Source organism: Calcarisporiella thermophila (genome assembly GCF_041956535.1).
Source record: "Calcarisporiella thermophila strain CBS 279.70 unplaced genomic scaffold VTP21scaffold_1, whole genome shotgun sequence".
Taxonomy (NCBI): Eukaryota; Fungi; Calcarisporiellomycota; class Calcarisporiellomycetes; order Calcarisporiellales; family Calcarisporiellaceae; genus Calcarisporiella; species Calcarisporiella thermophila.
Genome location: NW_027192191.1, coordinates 783,925 through 798,380, shown reverse-complemented (window position 1 = coordinate 798,380; position 14,456 = coordinate 783,925). Strand labels below are relative to the sequence as shown.

The window sequence follows — 14,456 nt, the reverse complement described above, 5'->3', positions numbered from 1 at the left end:
CTAAAAAGTTCTTCCAAATTAGGTAAAATACATCGAGCCAGACAGCATCCTATCCATCAATGTGAAGGTCAACCAAACCAATGCTCCTTGGAACTTGGGGCGCATCTCACACCGCAAAAAAACGGACATCAAGGGTGGATATGTATTCAATCCAAAAGCTGGTGAAGGGACCACCAGCTACGTTATTGACACGGGAATAGATATACAGCACCCCGAGTTTGAAGGAAGAGCAAGCTGGGGTGCAACCTTTGCCAAGGATGGAGATACAGATTTTCACGGTAAGTCTGCAGAGTCGAAAATTTTCTTAGGACTAAAGTCAAACATACAAACTATGGATATTAGGGCATGGCACCTATACAGCAGGTATTATCGGGAGCAAGACCTATGGAGTGGGTGAGTTTCTTTGAGCTATGATTTGTCAGAATTTCTTTGTTTCCGCTGGATCCTCAGTACTTTATATCTCCAGCTAAAAAGACCAAACTGATTGCCGTGAAGGTCCTTGATAAGAACGGCTCAGCAAGGTTGAGGTAACCTTCAACTCGCATACTCTTCTATCGCTCTTTACCCACTTGAACCTAATAGCGACGTTATCGCCGGTATCACTTGGGCAGCCAAGCACGCCAGACAACACAATCACGGCAAATCGGTTGCGGCCTTAACCGCTGGAGGGTCTGCTTCCGACGCAATGGATGAAGCCATCAATAAGGTTTGAGCCTCTAGACGCATTTCAACTTTATGATATTGACTTGCAATTCCAAAACCAAAGGCGGTTGAATCCGGGTTACCCTTTGCGGTTGTCGCTGGAGGAGATAACAGTGACGGATGCAAATACTCCCCTTGCCGTGCGGCAAAAGCCATCTGCATTGGTGCCACCGATGCCAATGATAAGAAGGCATCATTTAGCAATTATGGCAAGTGCGTCACCCTCTTCGCCCCCGGAGTCAGTGTCCCCTCCACCTGGCCCGGCAACAAGAACAACACTATCTCCGGAACGACGCCATCCGCTGCACACGGTGCTGGTCTCATCGCCTATTTCTTGGCCCTTAAACAGCGCGATCCCGCTTCGATGCTCGCCTACCTGAAGCAAATTGCCACCAAAGATGCCCTCCCTGGCTATGATTTGGTGTACAACGACTCGGGCCTGTAAACGGCTCAGTTTTGAGAACTTGCGATGTTATATTTCTTTGTGTTTGGTTTAAAAATAAAATCTCAGAAATATCCCACGTGTAGATATGAAGGCACGAGCAGTGTGGCGACCCATCTACCATGGTTCAAATCTATCACGGGAATGCTCACATAAATTCTCCACCATCTCCACTCCGTTTGTCATCTTGCTTCCCCTCGGATAAACAAAGGAAAACCGAAAGATTCATTCCGGACCCAAGAGTTCCGTGGTAACCAGGAATCAATTCGTGCCTCCCAATTTTGATAATTCCGGGTTGCTGTACAAAACACACTCCCGTCTGACAGGTGTCGGAGATCAAATGCAATGAACAGAAAATTGATTCCCCCCACCGGGACTGCTTGTACCTTATTCTGGCCACCGAAAAAGCATTCTTCGCCTGACCTCACTCACCTTTGCTCTAAGCGCTTTGGAGGTTAACAAGGGAGCAAAGGGGGGCAAAAAGATCTACCCCGTAATCTAACCCGCTTTAGCGCTCAGCAAGGGAGATGGAGTATCATGTTGTCGTCATACCGCATGGTTACCCAAGGAAAGGGCATTTATCCTGTGATGCTGAGTCGATCTAATATACACAGAGAATGCTTTCAATAGCGCTTGCTTAGGCTTGGGTCATTTGATGTTGGAAGCAATTTTTGCCTCCCATCAAAGCAATCTGGTCCACTGCTGCTACAAAGCTATTCTAAGCACGATTGAGAAATCGATGCACTTCTCATAGCCTAGTAGAGGCAGTCGAGCTGCAGGAGTCCAAGGCAGCTTTTATTTTCCTCCAGAGTGCCTTACGTCCTTGCTAAAGCAACCACATTTGCCTACCAATTCTATCCTCATCTATCCTCACCTATCCTCATTCGCATGAGTTGAATCAGTATGAGAGGGACACCGGTCCGCCACGTGAGAAAATATCACCAAGGGTGAGGTCCAGGCGCAATCCGGAAAACCCACGCTTGTTATCAAGATATACTATATCGAGAAGTCGAGCGAAAATCCCACTCTATTCCTGCTTACAAGCTCTGCGAAAAGAAGGTTCATGCTGGGCCAGTGAATACCGAGGCGCCGACCCGCTGCTTTTACCGCCTCTTGTTGATGGAGCTGATTGACTTTGGGAGTGGAGCACGCACAAGCTCAAACCTTCTTTCTTAATATTCGCCTAGTAGCCGCGTAGTGTTTGCAAAGCAAACGGAGGAGCACAGCAAGAGGCCATTCCTATATTTGTCCTATTAATACGAATAAGACTAAGTGGCGACCGCCTTGAGGGGACACCAAAGATAAAAAAGCAACAGGCTGCTGGGGGCTACGGCTTCGGTATAGCTCTGCCCTCCAATCCGATTGGGACCTCATTTCATCCAGAGAAAAAAAAAATGTTCCCAGCTCCCCCTGTCTCCAGATTCCCTCTACTGTGCTGAATATTGCAGCAGGGGAGCTCAGAAACCATGCTGGAAGAATTTCCCGTGGACAGGATCAAAAGCGCGAGAAAACGGGAGGAAGCAGCTGGGTCGGAATTACCTAATGCATTTTGGATACCGAAAAAGCTTGTACCTAGAATCAAGGATGACGTTTTTTGGGAGGTTTTTATTTTTCTTTCTCCACCCTCCAATAGACGGAGCTGAGTTGGAAGTCTCTCCCTAGGAATCGCCCCTCCCCCCTCCCTTTCCCAAACTGTAAATTTTCAAGGAGATGAAGATGGGCGTTCTTCTGGGCCGGTTTGGATCCAAGCAGCTCACCCCGTCATTCCCACTTTCAGGCCAACCGCGGTCCCTCCAGAAATTGCAAGAGCGGGCCTCCGTTTTTTATTCTTTCCCTATTAAACATAACAGAAGCTAATAATGTACATTTGAATTAAGAGGAAAAAAAAAAGAAAAGAAATAAAGCACACCAAAAGAAAAAGTAGCAGTGAACTGGAAGCAAAATGCCCCCGCTATTGCGAACAACAGTCAATAAATAATTCTATCATTAGTGGTGGTGGGGGGGGGGGGGAGGGAGGGGCAGTAGGTTATCATGAGACAATCAATAAATAGTAAAAGGATATAATTCTATAAGAAATTAAAAGAGAAATAGCGGAGAGGAGATAAAAATCAGAGAGGGTGGAGGGGTAAAGAAACGGAAGGGAGGCCGGGGAGGAAACCACGCCACCCTTGGAATTAATTACAGCCATGAAAAGGTCTCTTTTTCCCAGCCCCTACGGATGGATTACGAGTGGGATGGAGCCGAGCCGTTGGCGGAGGAGGCCGAGAGTGGCGGGAGATGGGGGACCGTTTGCGGGGCATGGTGGTAGGGGCCATTCAAGGGCTGGCGGTAGTAGGGGTGGTGGTGGTGGGGGGGGGGCTCGAGGCCGCCACCGGAGAGTGAGGACGGGTATGGCCCGTAGGGGGCGGAGGAGGGGGGCGGGTGGATTTGGGGATGGGGGGGCTCGATGGAGCGCGGGTAGCTTTGCCACGAGTCACTCTCGCCCTGGTGGCCGTAGGCGTAGGGGTGGTCCATGCCGCCGCCGGCGCCACTGCCACCGGGGCCACCCAGCGTCTCGAGCTTTCTCGGGTAGGGGTCGTGTCGGAGAGGGGCGCCGTGCGGCTGGTGATGAGGGGCAAGCGGCGGACCAGCCGACACCGACGCGGCATCACCGGATCCCGAGGGCGGCGGGGGGTGGAGGGATCGGTTCGAGGAGGAGGAGGAGGAGGCGAGGCGATCAAGGGGGGACTCGGTGCTACTTGCCTCGGACGAGGCGCCCAGCTCGACGCCACTGCCGCTGCTTCCGCGGCCGAACACGCCGCTCTCGGCGGCGTCGCCCAGGGTGGGCACCACGAAGTGGCCGGAGACCGAGGAGTGGGGGCCGCTGCCGGCGGGCGGCATGGGCGAGGTGGGGGCGCTCTGGCTGCCCATCATCCCGTGGGGGGGCAGGCCAAACGGGCTGGCGTAGTATCCGCCGCCGTACTCGCCGGGCGCGGCCATGGGGGCGGGGCGGCCGTAGGGCGAGTAGAAGCGCTCGTCTGCTGCCTGCGGGGTCAGCGGCTGGTATCGCTCGTGGCTGTCGGCATAGTGGCCGGGCGAGCGCCCGCGCACGACGAGGGGCGCCGACTGCGACACGGCGACCTGGTACTGCTGCCCGTTGTCGCACAGGGCGTGCAACTCCACGATGAGGACGTAGTACTGCTGGGCGGCACGGCGCTTCCCGTTGTTGGCGGTGGCGGTCTTGAACTGGATGCGCTCGAACGTGGCGATGTTCTGCTGCGGGCACAGGGTGGTCATGTTGAGGTTGCCGCCGGCGCGGATCGGCCGGGGCATGGGCGTTGTCTGGGGACCCTTGTCACGCTTGGGCGTGTGCTGCACGAGCTCCACCTTCTTCTCCGAGTTGCTGACCCGCCCGTTGATGCCGAGGAGGAAGTGGGTCACGATGTGGAACTGCCCGTCGACCTCGATCAGGCACGGGGTCTCGGGCTCGACCAGCGGGTGGTTTGTGCCCTGCACGGTGAAGGCGTTGCTCACCTGGAAGTAGTTCCGGCGGTAGCACGTCCAGTCGTTGTCGGCCAAGAAAAACCCCTTGTCGACCTTGGAGAATATCCTGACCTTGTAGCTAGGGGCAAAGAGAAGAGAGAACACGGGGGTCAGTATCGAGCGCGGGAGATTCCGCGGAATCGGAATACCAACCCATTTGTGCGGTCCATGCTGTAGAGGTTGTACAGCTGCTTGGTGGGGCAGAAGAAGGGGCCCGCCTCCACGGAGTAGGGGGTGGGCTCGGTGCGCCTCCTCCGGATGGGCGGCTGCGGGGTGTAGGGGAGCCCGGGGTGGTAGGCGGCGGGGGGCTGGAAGGCGGTGCGGCGCTCTTGATCCGGGAGCGGCACGCCGGGGGAGGGGATGGTGGGCGTGAGGGGCGGGCGGTTGGGGACCATGGGAGAGAGCACGCCGTAGCTTGAGGATAGGAGAAGGTCTGGTTAGTGGTCAGCAAGGAACAAGCGGGCACGTTCTGGGCGTTACCTTCCATAGGTGACGCGTGCCGGCATCACATCCTCATTCTTGATGCCGAGCGCATGCCGCCCCTGGTCCTGGTTTGCAAATGCGCCGAGAGCTTGGCCCTGCGGGTGGTCGTAGCCGGGAAATGAAGCCGGCATGAATTCTCCGTTCATTTCGCTCCCGGTTGGCAGATTCCCCCCCTGCTGAAGGGGATGTGAAGGGTTGTTCATCACGGCCAAGCGCTAGGGGATGGTCGGCGGGGAGGGGATGAATCTCCAGCAATCGAGTCAGCAATGTTGGCAATAGCGCCTACCTTTGTTGTCCAGAGGCCTAGAAAGACTTGACACAGAGTCCGAATGCCGATGCAGTAGAGGCGGCGAGGGCGGGCAGTCACCAATGAGACGGCGAGAGTTGGCGTCGTGGGATGGAGAGGGAGGGCGACTTAGGGGCGAGAGAGCGCGATGTGGGGAGATGGGGGAGAGACGAGATGAGGCGGGTGCGGGCAAGCGGATGAGCGGGAAAGCGCGGGTGGGAAAAAGAGGAGCAGAGAGGTGCGTGAGAAGGGCGCTGCCGGCAGGGGAGGAGGGGGAGGAGGAGGAGGAGAAAGACAAAAGGAAGAGAGAAAAAGCAAGGAAAAAAAAGGAAAAGAAACTTTTTCGATACCATAACGGGCAGGCAAAACCATAATAAAGCTTTGTAACGCGCAGGACAATCCATGCAAGCGCTATATTCTCCGATTCGTTTAGCGCAGCAGCGGTGCTGGGTTGGGACTGCTGCGAGGAGGGGGGGGGGGCGAGGGGCGAGCCAACTCGGTCGTGCCGGGATCAATTCACCAATCCGTCCCGTGGTTTGTGCCTCGCTCGTGCTCCATCTCCTTGCAAATCACTTGAAAGCCTCGCTGCCATTTTCTTTCCCCGCCCGAGCGCACAAGCACAGCACACAGCCTCCTCTCCTTGGCCACGGCCGGGAGGGGGGGGGGGAGGGGGGAGGAGGACAGCCGCTTGTGGCACCGTGACCGGGCACAAGGGAGCTCGCAGGGCATCCCTGGCTCGCCTGGCCGTAGGGTTTGCGGCCTCAAGGAGCCTTGTGCCTCTCACATGGGCCTGATTAACTCTATTTCCAGCGCGGCGGCCTTGCCTCCCGCCTGAAACCCGCCGGCCCCCTCCTCGCCCAGACACCCGCGCACAGCCGTGCCTCCAAGCAGACGTCCCTGGTAACCACCCCGTGCCATGCTCGCGTTCCGCTGTCCCCAGTTTTCCCCCATGGCTGGCGCTTATCGCTGCGACAGGCACCAGTGGGCCGCGATTGCACAGATCACGCCGCAATGGCGACCGGCTTTTTTTATCTCGCTCCATTGGGCTCACTTTGCTTGGCGCCGGGGGGGCTGCGGAGAGAGCTGCGGCCGCGACGGTCGCGGCTGCACATGCGCTTGGATGCATAACCCGCCCGCGGTGATCACGTCAAGCAAAAGAAGCTTCAGTAGATGAACTCTGAGCTTGCTGGCTTGCCCCGCCCAGATGGACTGACGGAGATGGGGGAGAGAGGGGGGGCCGGCGGGGAGGCTAGTGCGCTATGAGCGAGAGGCTCGGGCTGATGATTTGCAGATAGCGGGAGATTGAGTTTGCTTTCGCAGGCATGCGGGCTCGCTCAACCGGTCCAGAAATTAAATTCAAAAGTGAGTAATGGAGCAGAGAGCCTGATGCGAGAGGCCGCTCCTCGAAACGGGGGGCCGCTTTTTCCTTTTTCCTCCTCTAACCTAACGCGAGGGTAAAAATAGCCCATTAGCTAATCCGCAATCAAATTCCGCCCCCTTCCCCGGAGCACCAGTGGCAGAAACGCGAGCGATGGCGATAGGAGTGCGTTCATCACCAGGCTTGGGCATGTTAGGAAATGCTAAATTAAAAACAAAATCTGGGCTTTTCGTGGTCGGCCCCGGCAGTCCTTATGGGGAACGGATGGCAATCCACAGCAGCTCGCGCGCATCAGTGAAAAGAGAGAGAAGAAGAGCTGCGGCAGCGTCAGGCCGCGGCCAACTAGAAACTTGTATCGCACCAGGGCTAACGAGGTCCTAGGCCGCAGGCGGCGACTTTTGGAACCGCGCAAAGTCCCTCGCAAGCGCACCGCTTGGAGAGGGCTTTGGTCGCGGCACCACTAGAGGGGATATCTCCACAGGCAGCGTCGCCATGTGCAACTCGATGGTCGAAATTCGAAAACCAACGGGCCTTGGCAAACGCCTTTTGGGGTTGGTTTGAGACTCATCAACAAGAGGGAGGTGGTGATCGCGGGAGGTGGTACCTCTTGCTGTCAAGCATGGCTGTACAAGAGGGATCGTCCGCCCGCATTTTGAGTTGATATACGTGCAAGGCACAACTCTTTGGCGTGGAACCAACCTGGCGAGTTGGCTTAGGTTGTATCAGACGATCCCCAACTCTTTTTTTTCCCTTCCTTGTAGATGAAAAGAAATCCGGGTCGCACTAACGAAAGGGGGAAGAGCGCTGAATAGGATGAGTGCCGTCTTACGTAAGGAACGGTGGCAGGCAGGTGTCATCGTCGCTGGAGAATGCCAATGAAAAAACAGCGCGCAAACCGGTGTGAGCTCGGGCTCTATACATTATTCTAGCGAGAGGGGGGAGAAGTAATACAAATTCATTCCATCTCACCAACTGCTTCCTCCGCCGTGGTGGCGGCTGGATGATTTAATGTAGGACTGGTGAGTACACCCCAAAAATCAAGCCATTCCATACACAAACAACGCACTCGGATGGGACGCAGACTTGTGCTTATATAGAAGGGAGGGGGGGAGAGAGAGAAGAAGGAGGGAGGGCAATTCATCGCCCCCCCCCCCCCGGCCCACCGGTGATGGCCGACGGGTGCATCGTCGGATTCAGCCATGGTTACCTTAAAAAAGATTCGGGTGGGCTTAGCCGGGATTGTATCCGTGTGATCCCCTCCCTCTTCCCCTCCCCTGGACCTTGTCCGCATGAAACTACATTTATTGTACAAGGAAGAGAATGAGAAGGGAAAAAGACACATGAAAAAAAAAGAGTCCGACTTTCGTATCCTAAGCGGATGGCAAAGTGTCCGTGCGCAAGCGATGAGACAAAAACAAACCAAGAACAAAAAGCCAAAATTCGGTTAAAAAAATCAACTATACATGAAGAGGCCATCCCTAGCACTAAAATAAACATTCTCTATCATTATATTAACCATCGTCGGTCCGCCAGCGTTTTTGAGGGCGCCCATTCTCTCCCTCCCCCTCCTCCTCCTCCTCCTCCCCCATCCAAGTACTCTTCATCCTCGGCATCCTCGGCCTCCTCCTCGACCTCCAGTGGATCATAGGCAGAGCCCGATGCATTCTCCTCGCTCTCGCCCTCGTCCCACCCCTCCGCCCCCCCTACGCTGTCGGGAGTCGCCTCCACCTCACCGCCCGGCTCAGGCCCGGCCAGGAGGCCTTCGTCCACGATGTCCACCTCGATGTGGTCGCTCTCCCCGTTCTCAGCCTCGAGGAGCTCCGACGGCTCCAATGGCTCGTACACAAACATCTCGGGCGCTTCCCTGCGCTGCCTCCGGCTCGACCGTTCCCCAATGCTTGCGGGCGGCCTCTGCTGCTCATAGGACGCCATGGCGCCCTCGAACACCTCGTTCTCCAGCGAGTCAAGGTTATAGTTGACACGCTTGCGCTGCCGTAGGCGCGTTTCTGGGGGCTCGAAATTGCGATGAATGAGCGCAAGCCGCTGGAGATTCCGCTGACGGCGCTCCTCCTCCTGCAAAAGGCGAAGAAAAAAGGAAGACCCCCCCGTCCCCCAGAGAGTGAGTGAGATGCTAGAGGAAAAAACACCCACAAAAACCGTGGACATACCGCCATTCTTTTTTCCACCATGGGTATAAGTTCGTTTTGAATACGCTGCAGCAGCTGTTTTTCCGGCCGCGACGAGGAAGCACCGAGCTCATCGCAAAAGGCGCGCAGGTCGTCTAGTGTGGTGGTCACGACATCCCACGTCTTCGTCGTCTTTTTCCCGGCGGTTTTTGTCTCTCGGTAGAGGCGGGTGGAGACGGCTGCAAGGGTTGGAAGAAAAAAAAATAGTGTGGTTAGAACAACTCTCCGGCCACCAAACCCACGTGCCCGACGAGCACTCTACCCACCCCCAAAGTGCCAGTAGATCCTCTTTTTGGTGTCGGTTCCGTAGGGTTTCATGATGAGGGGATTCTCGGTCCTCCGCACGCTCTTGAAGGTGCGTTCGATGTAGTCGCGGATCCGAGAGCAGTCCTGGAGCTGCCAGTCGACCAGGGACTTGAGAATGGCAACCTGAATGGGCGAGTGGAGAGGTGAGAGGAGGGATGATGGCGGCCCGCGCCGTCGAAACCCGACCAGAAAAGCTTACCTTTTGGGTTGGAGATAGATCGTAGTAATCGCTCACCTCTTTCATGTAGTTGTCGATGTCGCTCTCGTTTGATTTCAATTTATTCTCGATCGTCTCCTTCAGTACCTTTTGCCAATTCTCGCGGCTAGGATGGGAATGAGAGGAGAGCATGAGGGGCATGTGGGGAAGCATCCAATGCAGAGAGAAAGCGGCCGTGCTTACCTGATTGGCTTCTTGCGGTTAAGACACGATGAGAGGAAGCTGCAATGGAGCGATTCGAGCAGCTCGCTTTTGGCGGAATCCTCCAGCGCCTGCTCAAGATCCTAACAAGGCAAAGAGGCCATGGTGAGCGACTCCATCTCGAGCTGGATCTTGGAACCCTCCGCGATCATTTTGGAGGGGCATTCTTTAGCTTAGCCATGTGAGGTTTACCTCGGGATTTATCTCGGGGATGCTAACCACCGGCGAGAAAGTGATGCAAAACGCGTACACCATAGCAGTCTCCGGCATGTTGGACACGCTTAGATCGCCCTTGGAGACCATTGTTCATCAGGCTGAATCTTGGAGTGCAGAGACGCGAAAGCCGATCTTGGGTTGCGTGGAGCGTTCTCGATTTCACTCCCCCCCCCCAATGAGGCTTATTTGTTGTTGAAGAAAGGGAAGCATAAGCCACCGGGTGTGAAATCTCTCGCTTAGGGGGACGCATGGCTTGATTTTCGTTACGCGTGCACATGGAGAGGGGAGAGAGAGAGAAAGAGCGAGGGGAGGAGTTGAAACCACGCCATCCCCCGCACAGCCTATAGCGGGGGCATGAGCGGATCGTAGCCGCTCTCTTCGGCCTCCCAATAGCTGCGCGGCACTGGAGAGACTCACCAGCTTGACGTGGAGACTATGTGCAATCCGCCCAAGGACCCCGCCCGCCGTCATTGGAGCCGCGCTCACAAGCAGGCCGAGGAGGGGAAACCTGCCGGCAAAGGCGTGGCAGCGGAGCCAGCGCTTGTGACTGCGTGCGTGCTCGTCTGTATGAGAAAGCACGCACTTAGGCAGCGCGGTACGAAACCGGAGAGCGGCAATTTAAGGTTGTACTCCGCAAAGGATCAAATAGGGCACGGAAATGACGGAAGGCTTCTATAAGAAGCGGGCGAGAGGGAGGGGGGGGGCCTTGAAGCTGATTTGACGCTCAGCCCTAAGGCGAGTGGCAAGGAAAAACTCTTAGCAGGCAGAGGGGGGAAAGAGCCGGCAAGGAGAGGCCCTTCGGAAAGGACGCAAAGGGCCTTGATTCCCTCTGTGGAACCCTGCCTTCCCCAACTTCCCAAATTTTCACCGGGTTCAGAGCAGATTAGGGGGGGTTGCTCGGAGTTGCTTGTTAAGGTATGTCCCCCCCTCCTTGACCAAGTCCGTCACGGCGCATTTTTTTCTCAGGCTGTGGAGCACCGAGAGGGTCATGACTAAATTGAAAAGCTGGCGATTTCGGGTGAGTAATGGGAAACGTCGTGGCCGGTTCAAACGCAGGCGCTCGCAGCCACCCTGCGGGCGAAGAGTGGCCGGCACGCGCGCCTCCTCGGCCCCGTGGCGATGAGGTCATGCGCGGATAAGAGCCTCCAAGATCTTGGAGGAGAGGCGTCGAACATCTCCAATCGAGTCCTACAGGCAGGACCAGAGCGGTCAGTGCACATGCATCCAGATGCAATCTTATTGGTTTACTCGGATCGGCCTTCGGAAGGAGGTTACATTGGTTTGAAAATAGGCATCGGTGATCAAAAACCGCAGACATAAAAAGCACCTCTTTACGGCATGGGAACACATGAAAACACATTAAAAAGGAGTCCCCTTCGAGCCAACATTGATGCTCCGTACAACCCCAGCGCTGTCGTCTATTCGCAAGTGACCGGCTAATCCTTTACTTTCTCTTTTTTTTATTTGTGTTTCACTTTCTCTCGCACCCCGTTCTTCCTTCTCCTCCCTCTCTCTTCTCTCACCTTCTCACATTCTCAAAACCAGAATCATTCTCCAAGGCCGAGCATTGCGGACAAAAAAGCATGAGCCCCTCCCCCATTGCTCATTTCCAGCCATCCCCTCCCCAAAACGATACCCCCGCCGCTAGAGAAGTATACCCCCTGACGTTTATGTGTGCGTCGGCTGCGTCTTCGCGGGCGTCGTCGGTCGACTTGGACGACGACGACGACGAGTTCCTCTCCGAAGAGGAGGAGCTGGCCCACGGCCACCAGTCCGGCTCGGGCCCAGGCGGAGTGGATGCCGGGGCCCAGCCCCTCTTCCTCAACTTCGCCCGCGATCTCTCGCCCCAGAACGGAGGCTTGGTGAAGCGGCGGGCCAAGGGCAAGCAGCCCACCTACAAGGTCAACGGGGTCAACATCCTGAACCGCAACAACGTCGACACCAAGACGGCGATCGAGCGCTTGATCCGGAGGCGAGAGAACCACAACGTGGTCGAGCGGCGAAGACGAGACAACATCAACAACACCATCTGGGAGATCTGCGAGCTCGTGACCCCCAAGGGCCGCGATCAGAAGCAGCGCCCCAACAAGGGCGCGGTGCTGCGCTTGGCCGTCGACTACATCCGGGACCTGCAGCGAGAGAACAAGCTGCTGCGCTCGGAGCTGGCGCGACCCGTCGTGGGGCCCACCCATGGCCACTCACCGCAACTGCAGCCCCATCCGCACCCGCAGCAGCATCCACAGCACCCTCCCCACCCCCCCATGCACGCCTTCTCCTCCCCGCATGCCACCGGCTCCCTCTCCATGCCCAGCTCCCCGCGACTGGGTCCTGGCGGGCCGCCGCAGACAAGAAGCACGCCCGGATCTCCCCGCTTCCCCTCGATGAGCTCGCTCCCCCCAACCCCCTCCTCCCTCTCGGCGGAAGACATTCGGCTCGCCTCTCTCGCGCCGCAGCCGCTCAAGCTGAGGGGCCATCCTCCTCTCCCCCAATCCCGCGTGCAGCTCACCCCCGCCTCCTTAAGCATCTCACTCCCCGGAACCCCCGCCTCTCACTCCCCCGTCCAGTCGCCATTCTCGCCCCTCCAGCGCAGACAGGTCTCCCATGCTCTGAGTGCCTCCTCGTTGCCGTCGACCCCCGGCATGCCTTCCCTCCCGGCCCTGAGCCCCTACCCGCCGCCCCTCCACCCAACCCCAACCCAGCTGCATCAACGTTAACCACCCCAAGGGGCCCTTCCTCCCTCCCTCCCTCCCCTTCTCCACCTGCTCCCTGTGTATATACTCTATAACATCTATCTAGAATCTACCCCATCCCCGATAATGTCTAGCTTTATCCTTTCAGCTCGCTAATTCTACGTACTCCCCATTCGACTGCAGTCACCCCATGTTTATATATCCATTCTTTTTTCGTTTCGTTTAGTTGTTCATCCGTAGCAAAGTCCTTTCGCCATCTTGGCTCGTCCTTGTTTGAAGCTTTTATTAATCCTCTAATAATACTACGGAGGATGGCTCTATTCAACTATGTGCAAATGAGGACGGTGATTATTTTGGTGGAGAAAAAGAGGACCCATCTCCTCTCCTAAACCCATTGGCAAATACACGTCCGCTCCTCTCTCTCTCATGATGGAAAGAGGGAGGGGAAGCGGGGTACAATCGAAATAGATCATGCAAGTTATCGGAAAAGTAAAAAAAAAAGAATCCTTCCAAATAAAAAAACCTCAAAAAAAGGAAAGGAAGAAAAAATGGATTAGAGTATGGTTACAAGGTCATTAGTACAGTGGGGGCCATCGTGTGGGGGATGTTTGTGTGCCGATACCTACTTCATGGCCACGCCCATGGGCATCAAATACCGCCGCTGCCACCGGATGCCAAATTCCAGCTCCCCCTGGCAAACCACCTCACGGAGGCGGGCATAGAGCTCAGTCCCCACGGTGCGCGGAGAGAGGAAGGGCCAGGTGGCGCGGACCTGGCGCCAGATACGCTCTCGGTCCGAGAGAGGAGACGGGGGAGCAGGGAGAAAAAACGGGCTCATTGGGCTCCGCACGCCCGAACAAGGACCCCCGCCCGGTAAGGGTGGATGAGTGCCGTGCTCGGCAGAGCGGTTGCGATCCGATGGCCCATCCAGATCTCGTCCCCTTGACCTCTGCTCCTGCGATTCCACGCTGCGCTCCGGCCTCTCCTCATCCCACGTAGTGGAGCCTCGCCGGGCGAACCTTGGCTCCTCTTGCTGGGACACACCTCGGGGCCCCGTGGGCAGCTTCAGTTTGGCCCGGAGCACCTCCTTGTCCGCGACCGCCCTCCTATCGCTCCCGCTCAGCGCGTCTGCCGTGACGCGCCGTCGCTTGGCGTGATCTTGGTCCAAGGTGGAGTCCCCGGTCTCACTTCTCCGCCGTCGCGGATGCGATGGCTCGTTTGGGATGTTCCACCGGCTCTCCCCGGTCTCGGGATTGTAAAAGTAGATCTCGCCCCGGCTGGAGAGGCACTCCTGCCAAGGATGCGGAATCGATCTGCGCCTCTCCCGGTGGCCATCTTGGTCTGAGTGCCTTTTGTGGTCGGCCGAATGCCGACCCCTATCGCTTCCGCGTGTGGCCTCCTCGCCCCTCTTTCTCTCCTCCTCCTCGCGCTCGCCTACTCTCGACCGCAATGTCTCGGAAGAATAGACCGGTGACCTCCTTCCTTCACCTCGCGCCGTCGACAGCGATCGACGGCGCCGCTCTCTATCCTCTATGGAAGTGCGCCTATCTCTGTCCCGCCCAACGCGGCCCCTTGCTCCGTCTCGGGAGCCACTGCGAGAACGTTTGCGAGTGACGGGCGATACGCGGCGGGACCGACTGTCCCTGTCGCCAGGGTCATGCATGGAAGGCGTGGGGAAAATGGCATTTGGGCCGGGAGGCGCCCCTTTTGTCGTGCATTTCGACCCCAGTCGTGGGGCCGTGTCGTGCCTGGCAGAGGTGGAGTGGCGGTCTGGCATGTCGAAAAAAATACTCAATGTGCTTGTGTGAACCGGCGCAAGTGCAAAGC

The 14,456-nt window shown here is 56.8% G+C and overlaps 8 protein-coding genes across 8 annotated transcripts in view; 3 read left to right on the top strand and 5 right to left on the bottom strand.

The window, feature by feature from the left end:
* VTP21DRAFT_347 (uncharacterized protein) overlaps nt 1–1,147 on the top strand; it is a gene marked incomplete at both ends in the record, with an annotated part of 1,817 nt that extends 670 nt beyond the window's left edge. Inside the window, 5 exons of the mRNA XM_069393776.1 lie at nt 23–278; nt 343–393; nt 467–527; nt 583–706; nt 767–1,147. Coding sequence (XP_069256726.1) covers nt 23–278; nt 343–393; nt 467–527; nt 583–706; nt 767–1,147 — 873 coding nt within the window. The remainder of the gene's footprint in view (nt 1–22; nt 279–342; nt 394–466; nt 528–582; nt 707–766) is intronic.
* A 2,220-nt stretch (nt 1,148–3,367) lies between these two features.
* VTP21DRAFT_346 (uncharacterized protein) lies at nt 3,368–5,352 on the bottom strand (the record flags this gene model as incomplete). The annotated part of the gene is made up of 3 exons (XM_069393765.1): nt 3,368–4,745; nt 4,820–5,080; nt 5,147–5,352. 3 exons carry the CDS (start codon nt 5,350–5,352, stop codon nt 3,368–3,370), a joined length of 1,845 nt encoding a protein of 614 aa, XP_069256725.1.
* Nucleotides 5,353–5,946: 594 nt separating this feature from the next.
* VTP21DRAFT_345 (uncharacterized protein) lies at nt 5,947–6,561 on the bottom strand (the record flags this gene model as incomplete). Its single annotated transcript, XM_069393754.1, has 1 exon — nt 5,947–6,561. The coding sequence occupies one exon, from the start codon at nt 6,559–6,561 to the stop codon at nt 5,947–5,949; it is 615 nt and encodes a 204-aa protein (XP_069256724.1).
* Nucleotides 6,562–6,757: 196 nt separating this feature from the next.
* VTP21DRAFT_344 (uncharacterized protein) lies at nt 6,758–7,374 on the top strand (the record flags this gene model as incomplete). The annotated part of the gene is made up of 3 exons (XM_069393743.1): nt 6,758–6,797; nt 6,908–7,107; nt 7,195–7,374. 3 exons carry the CDS (start codon nt 6,758–6,760, stop codon nt 7,372–7,374), a joined length of 420 nt encoding a protein of 139 aa, XP_069256723.1.
* Nucleotides 7,375–8,319: 945 nt separating this feature from the next.
* VTP21DRAFT_343 (uncharacterized protein) lies at nt 8,320–10,026 on the bottom strand (the record flags this gene model as incomplete). Its single annotated transcript, XM_069393732.1, has 6 exons — nt 8,320–8,886; nt 8,982–9,178; nt 9,266–9,428; nt 9,505–9,628; nt 9,706–9,806; nt 9,916–10,026. 6 exons carry the CDS (start codon nt 10,024–10,026, stop codon nt 8,320–8,322), a joined length of 1,263 nt encoding a protein of 420 aa, XP_069256722.1.
* An 823-nt stretch (nt 10,027–10,849) lies between these two features.
* On the bottom strand, nt 10,850–11,257 carry VTP21DRAFT_342 (uncharacterized protein; the record flags this gene model as incomplete). The annotated part of the gene is made up of 1 exon (XM_069393721.1): nt 10,850–11,257. One exon carries the CDS (start codon nt 11,255–11,257, stop codon nt 10,850–10,852), a length of 408 nt encoding a protein of 135 aa, XP_069256721.1.
* Nucleotides 11,258–11,522: 265 nt separating this feature from the next.
* VTP21DRAFT_341 (uncharacterized protein) lies at nt 11,523–12,653 on the top strand (the record flags this gene model as incomplete). The annotated part of the gene is made up of 1 exon (XM_069393710.1): nt 11,523–12,653. The coding sequence occupies one exon, from the start codon at nt 11,523–11,525 to the stop codon at nt 12,651–12,653; it is 1,131 nt and encodes a 376-aa protein (XP_069256720.1).
* Nucleotides 12,654–13,251: 598 nt separating this feature from the next.
* On the bottom strand, nt 13,252–14,406 carry VTP21DRAFT_340 (uncharacterized protein; the record flags this gene model as incomplete). The annotated part of the gene is made up of 1 exon (XM_069393699.1): nt 13,252–14,406. One exon carries the CDS (start codon nt 14,404–14,406, stop codon nt 13,252–13,254), a length of 1,155 nt encoding a protein of 384 aa, XP_069256719.1.
* Nucleotides 14,407–14,456: the final 50 nt, after the last annotated feature.